Raw genomic sequence first — 7,274 nt, forward strand, 5'->3', positions numbered from 1 at the left:
CCTCGACCTTGGGAGATAATTCCCCAGTCCACCCAACTAAAGAAGCAAGACAATCATAATTATTCACAGAGTTTGGGGGAAAAAGAATCTTAGAGTGAGAGTCGATGAAATGTTTTGGAGTTCTGCATTATTTGCAAAGCAAATATACTGGGGCCAAGATCTATCCTTCTCTAAATGCATGGGCATTTGTAATTTGCACTGAAGACAGCAAGAGACAGGGCATATCAAAGCAGAATCTGACCCATGGTAGGTGCATTATAATGGCCCAATAAAAGGATGTCACTGTGGCTTCTAATAAGACCAGCCAAGCTATGCTATAAAATTAATACAGATAGGCCTCTTACAGCAAAGGTGCCTAAAACTGTAGACCCACAATGCTCTGTGTGTTCACCCCTCTCACCTGGAACAACTTCAAGATGAGAAGAAAACTAACCCATGGTGGGATTTTCCTGAAAACAGAATCATTTCTGTTTATTACAACAGGGATTTAAAAACCCCAACTAAAAACTGGGCAGAGGCTTTTAGTTTTAAATTAGTGCACTTCATTTACATTTGTATAGACGCATCAAATAGGAGCTTCTGGCAAGCCTCCAACCTGATCTCTGCTGCAGTAACTGGTTTCGAGCTAGCTGATGATTTTGCCTGTGGGGTTGTTTTGTGGCTCAGACTCATGCTGAGTTGTATTTACAACCCACTCAACAGAAAGGTTATTAAGCAGTTTGGTAATGCAGAACTTAATGAAACAAAGGCTAGACAGACTTCCAGTACCTTGATCCCTTCTGCTTCAGCAGAAGCTAGTTGCTCGTGGAAAGTTAGCACACAATATGGTTTGAACTAGTAATGTAAGCAGGATTGAGCCCTGTGTCTGTGCACCTGGATTGTACAGGTAAAACACACCACCACAGCACAGTTTAGGAGTTTGGCCATGAACGCACAAGACTGAACAGTGTTTTAATGCGCCAGAAGGCCGGCCCTGCACTGTAAGAGGTCTAGAAAAATCAGTAGTGTTCACAGTATTGTTACCTTCAAAGCTGGGCTAAGAAAACTTGCCAATGATAAGCTGAGCACTAGATGGCAGAGTCCTGTAAGTTAAACTGGGGCCACTTGTGAGACACGATTGTTTGGAACTGAGGGGAGACTGTGAAACTCAAGCCTGCCTGAGAAATACATCTGCCCCTTCCTCTCCTACCTGCATCTGCCCTCTGCTCTCACCCCCTTGCTCAAGCCTACATCCTGGGACCATGCTGCTGGACCTGCCTCTACGCTATTCTAAGGACAGAGGCCACTTTCTCCTTCACTCAGCTTTTTTCTGTCTTTGGTGCTACAGTAAAAAATAAAAATAAAAACAAAGTAGCAAAACACATATAAAAACAAACTCTTAAGATATGCCAATACTTCCTGAAGAGGTAAAAACAAAAACAAGTACATATTATCTGAGGTATTTCATCTGCTCAAAAACCCTGAATTAGGTCTGTACAATGGGAGACGTCACCACGGCAGGCTGGAGAGGGGCTCAGGTCCACAAGCGGTCACGAGTGCTTTTGGAGAGCAGGGGCAGAGCAAGAAGATGGGTCTCTGGGAAAAAGCCAAGGAGTCAACTGGGCAGGCAAAGCAAGAAACACAGCCTAGGCTTCCCTCAGCTGAAAAGGGAAAGGAAGGAGTGGGGAAAGTGAGGGATAGATTTTCTTCCCTCTCTCTGTATCCAGGAGATGAGTGTCCTTGTTTACTAGGGATGCCATTACAACTGAATTGTCCTGAATAGGATCAGCCTACTCCTTTTCCTGTTGCCCAAGCCAGCCTTAGAAACACTGAATGAAGAGGACAAGGCTACAGAGGATTTTGTTATGAGACCAACAGAGAAATGTGTATTGCATTAACAACCATGCACCCAGGGTTCAACAGAATTGCAGTGTCACCGGGTATCTCCTTTTGAACCACTGTCGCTGTGTGCACAGAAGAAGGCATGGAGCGGCTAATTAAATACACTAGGAGCAGGGTGCTTTGGGAAGTCTGTACTTAGAGCAAACTTAGTTACAACCCTTTGGTGTCAGGAGGTCAGAACTAGGGGTAAGTACAAGGGATTCAGGGAAATTGTAAAGACCAAGGTCACAATGATGGATCTAAACTCTGTAACACTTTTCCAAGGGAACATGTGCAAGACCCAGGCTTTAGGCATTTAAAAGTAAGTTAGGCCTGGGAACGAGACTGCTGGGAACAGGCTTGACCTGGCCAGAAGAGTGAACTAGCTGAACTGAAGAGGTCTTTTCCATAGTTTCATAGTTGGTAGGGTCAGAAGGGACTCTCCCGTTCCCTGCTGGTCCCCCCAGTAAGTTTAAAGACGGCCACCAGGTCCCCTCTCAGCCTTCTCTCATGGAGGCTGAAGAGGTTCAGGTCCCGTAGCTTCTCCTCATAGGGCCTGCCATGCTGCCCCCTGATCATGCGAGTGGCCCTCCTCTGGACCCTCTCTATGTTGTCCACATCCCTCCTGAAGTGCAGCGCCCAGAACTGGACGCAGTACTCCACTCTGTGCATCCAACAGAGAGATGGGACATTCCATCTCTGCGCACTGAATACAGAGCTGGGACAGTCCTCTGCATCCTCCCAGGACCCTTGAGACATAGATGAGAGGAGGGCAGGATGAGAATAAGGACAGAAGTCATTCAAGTCTCCCACAAAACCAGAAACAAACTAGGCTAAAGAGCAAGGTGAGCACACTCAGGTGAGAACATCAGTGTGTTGAACTTAGGGGAGGACCGAATGGTTTGCCTGCTGTTTAACTGCACAAATGCTGTTGCTGTCTGCAGCAAGAGGGAACCAATAAAAGAGGTGGAGACCCAGGTCCCTTTGGGCATACGATTGTCAATACACTGTGTTCAGAAAGCCCATGTGGCTCATGGTTAGAGAGCAGGAATCGATCTTCTAACCTGATAACCAACCTCTTCTCCTTCCACCTGCCATGGTGATGTCTCAGTCCTCTACAAACCCGCAGCCTCTAAAGATGATCCCTGATTGAAAGACGCCATGTGTGTCCCCTTCCCCTGACCCTATCCCTTAGCTGGAAACCTGAAACAAAAATTAAAAAGAAGAGAAAAAGATTGAACAAACAGGCGACGATCCTGAAGATAAAACTCGCCAGCATGGAAGGTTTTATCATCTCGCTGTCGGCCAACCACAAAGCAGGTTCTTTGAGATGAGGTAATCTGTGCGACTCCTTCCAGGCTCGCTCCCTGCTTTGAACAAAGAGGACACGACCGCCCGAGGCCAGTGTGAGAGACAACAAGCTCCCCCATCCGTCAGAGAGACCAGCTAGTCGAGGGCTCTGCACTGGGAGTGCCCCTGGATGAGGTAGGGCTGGGAGAGCAGTGGGAGCTGCTGCTGCTACTGCTGCTGCAGGTGCTTTGGGTGTTGGATCCTGCAAGGAGATGGACAACCGGCTTCTGGGCAAACAGCACTCCTGCAGGGCAGAGACAAGTTTGGAAAGGATTAGCAAGACAACACAGCTGTAAAGGAGAAGACCAGCTGGCTTGCCTAGACTCACTACAAAAAGCAAGAGAGGATAGTCTCTCCAACCCCAAAGGTGTTAGAGCAGAGCTCAGGGAATTTTACAGAAGGTGCAAGCCTAAATCAGACCTGCAGATTCAGGAGACTGAATGCAAGTTAAGTAACAGCAACAAAACAGGAGGGCAAGGGGAATACAAGGCATCTTGCTTATAACAGACTCCTGTACACTAAAGCTTTGTTCACAAAGGATTAAAAAACAGAGCCAGGTTCAGTTTCTTTGCAATGCACTTCTACTCTCCTACAGTTGCATTTCACTGGGCTATTCCATTAGAAAGGCGGCACTTAGCACCTACCTGGAAAGACGCTAAAAAACACAGCCTCTGGAGGGACATTACCTCAGACTGAACGGACAAGAAAAGGGATGTAAAAAGGAACTAACACTCCAGTGGCAAGTGAAGGGGATCTGGTCTTGTGGGACAAAGGTTGTGGGATCTCTTGTCAGGTAACTACCTCTGTTACAGTTTATATTAAAAGATGTGCCAACAAAATGATTCTATTATGAGAACACCCCAATGTGTGGAGAGATCACATGAAAAAAGTGGAGAATACTTCCTTGAAGAGAGACAACTTTTCTCCAGGAAAGAGGCAGTCACCAAGAAACAGCTTGTATAGAGGCTTTCTATATATATAAAAATTAACTGATAACATGGTGCAGAGAAGGGCTGAGGAAAAATAGCTCCCATGTGAACTCAAGGCAGGTTTTAGGAAGTTTTGGATTTATGCTTGGCAAGTTAACAGCACCCAAAAGTATCCTGCTTTCGAACAGAAGCTGCTTTGTATGAATCCTACTCTGCATCGTTGTCATCCATGCTTCTGTTATCACGAGGCTACACTATTGCCATAAGCTCTGATGACCGTCTAAAAGCTGCAGCTGGTAAAGCATGTGGCAGCCTATCTTCCATCAGGGGTGGGTTGCGAGGAGCTTTTTACTGGTGTTCTAGACTTTGCACTCATTCTTGATAGTTTTCCAGACACAAAAGCTCCTCGCAACCTGTTCTTGAAAATTGTCAAGGATGGCAGTTCCAGTTTCTCTAGGTAGTCTGTTCCAAAGCTTGACCACCCTCTTAATCAAAGTCCCTCCTAATCTCTAACATAAATTTCCTCTGTTGCAGTTTGAGGCTGTTACTCTTAGTCCTGTCCTCTACAGCCCATCTCCATCCTCTATAAATCGCCCTTCAGGTACTTGAAGACTTATCAAAATCTCCCCCTCAGTCTTCCCTTTTCCAAACTAAATAACCCCAGTCTTTTCAGCCTTTTTTCGTAAGTCTTGCTTCCCAGACCTCTAATCATTCTGTTGCTCCCTTACTTAAAGGACCGTCTTCACACTTATGTTCTGCCTTGATCCCTGAGGTCAGCCAAGAGCAACCTCCCTCACGTACCATCTGAGAGCCAAGGTCACTTGGCAAAATATGTGGGAGATCATTTACAACTCCCTTCTCCCCTTGTGCCCTGCCAAAAAAGCCCAAGCCTGGTCATCTTCAGGAAGTGTTGCAAGACCTCTGCATTCAGGCAGATGTTTAGCAAACCAGACTCGGCTGAAGAATGGTGCAGTACAGAGAGTCTTTTGCATGTCAGTATATAATCTTATTTAATATTTTATCTGGTTTTATAAGTTATTTTGCTTTTTTAATGTAGGCCAGAAAAAAAATTAAATAAGTAAAGCCTGTCTTTACATTGCCAAACCTTTTTCCCCTCACCAGCATAGATCGTGCCGTTAATCTCCACAGACATGTTAATGCTCCCAATGCCGCTCGGTGACAAATTCAATGCTGCTGCTGCTGCTGCTGCTGAATCCGGTTTATCCTCTGTTGAGAAAGGATAGATAGGAGTTAGATTGCGATTGCACCCTGCTTCCTGCTGGATGGCCAATGCACTGTCCAAAGACACTGCAGTGCACAGGTCCTTCTTTCATCTCCTCTTTGATGTGAAAACTCAGCCTCTCAAGGGACAAAACACTAATTATTACGAGCTGCTTTGCAGGAGGAAGGAAGGAAGCTGAAGTTTGGAAAGAAGTGGCTCCCTTTGTAGGCCCTGATGCACACTGAACAGTTTCTAAGCAAGTACTAACATGCCCTGATCCTGTTACCACTTGATTATCAAGCCTGTACTTTAACTGCAACAGCACCCATTCCCTGGCTGTCAGGGCGCTGGTAGGCTCTAGCACTAAAAGTCCTAGCTCCTAGCTTCACTGTTGCATCCTAAGCCCTGTATAAAACTGGCCACCTGCAGTAACTTGCTAAAATGAACACAAAATAAAAGAGAACACGTTGTTTTCTACTTCTGAAGGTCCTTTGCAGACATGGAGGTATGTCTTCATGGAGGCACAGCCCTTCTGGCCATCTATTTGTGAATCCGCAACAGCAGCACTGGGGACATCAAAGCACACTCCATAAGGATGACAGTGGAAAGACGGGAAGGGTGTACTATATTCTTTAGTTCACTGTTGTAAACAAGGAGGTTAAAGGCAAGATTCTTGCCAAGAGAATTCATATCATATTCAGCATATGAAACATCCTGTGAGCAAAGACCACTTCCAGAAGCATGTGAAGGGAAACAAAAGGAAAGTCACTTTGTTTGAGCTAAAGCACCACCCTGTTCTGCCCAGGGAAGCCTACTTTGGAAGAGCAGTGGCTCAGAATAAGAGAAATTGGTGCCAATTCCCTTATAAATTCATGATCTACTTAATCTACATTAAAGAAACAAAAATGTCTTTTGAACAAAATCCCTCACTCAGCCATGGCTAGGCTGTAATACCTGCCAGGCAAGGGAGGAAGATTATCCAAAATATCAGATAAGAACAGAACAGAAAGAGACATTAACTATTCCTGTGAACATAAGAAGCCTACTTCTCTTTCCTCTTCCTTTAGTGGGCACCTTTGTGGATCCCCTTTATGGTGGTACACTGCAAACTAAAGGTAGGATTTTCAAGTGTCCATGTGAGGTAGGAACTTAACTCCAATCAACTTTGAACTTGAGTTAAGTACCTAACTCAGGCACTTCTGAAAATTCCAACCTACCTGCATTATAAGTTTGCTGTACCTGTTAACAGAGACACAGAACTGTTTCCTCCATTTTAGGATTTTGGGGGTCACCCTCCTTTGTAAGACATGCCCTTGTTCCAAAACATGCTCCGAGCTTGTTCAGCAGCGCCTGTGCTGCAATTACCTGTCACCAGGAAATGAAGTCTCTAATGCAGACCAAAGAATTTTTCCTGGGGCTGAAACAAATCATGAAAAGCCCATGCATGTTTCTAGCTGCAATCCGATGTTGTATGCTTCATCCTCCTGGAATAGTGAGGCTGCTGATCCTAAGAGCAATGCCAGTAGCATTACTAGCACTTCAGAAGCTTGGTTTGCCATCACTTCACAGATGGGGAAGGGGAGGGGACTTAGACAAAGAGATCCCACAGATCTGGGAGTAGCGCTGCCTCATCCTGGTTCAGCGCTCTATCCACTGGAACACACAAGCTCCAACGGTGCTCCTGGGTTTATAAACTAGACCTCTTCCTATCCAGTTCACACCAGAAGCAAGGAGAGGGGCAGTGGCTAAATGGGAGGGGATTTAACCCCAACACTTGTATTTTTAAATGGATATTCAGGTATGGAATTAAGTTCACCATCCTAGGTGACTGTATAGCTAAAGCCTGGTCCCACTGAAGTCATAGTTTCATAGTTCGTAGGGTCGGAAGGGACCTGAGCAGATCATCTAGTCCG

General features: G+C 45.6%; 1 protein-coding gene across 1 annotated transcript in view; it reads right to left on the reverse strand.

Annotated features, from left to right (window-relative positions):
• Window positions 1–2,444: 2,444 nt before the first annotated feature.
• Window positions 2,445–7,274, reverse strand: part of ARID3B (AT-rich interaction domain 3B) — a 45,893-nt gene continuing 41,063 nt past the window's right edge. The window contains exons 8-9 of the mRNA XM_019533307.1: window positions 5,259–5,366; window positions 2,445–3,454 (exon numbers count right to left, since the gene is read on the reverse strand). Coding sequence (XP_019388852.1) covers window positions 3,294–3,454; window positions 5,259–5,366 — 269 coding nt within the window. The 3' untranslated portion in view covers window positions 2,445–3,293. The remainder of the gene's footprint in view (window positions 3,455–5,258; window positions 5,367–7,274) is intronic.

Source organism: Crocodylus porosus, unplaced genomic scaffold (genome assembly GCF_001723895.1).
Source record: "Crocodylus porosus isolate Cpor-Errol unplaced genomic scaffold, CroPor_comp1, whole genome shotgun sequence".
In the NCBI taxonomy this organism is placed as follows: Eukaryota; Metazoa; Chordata; order Crocodylia; family Crocodylidae; genus Crocodylus; species Crocodylus porosus.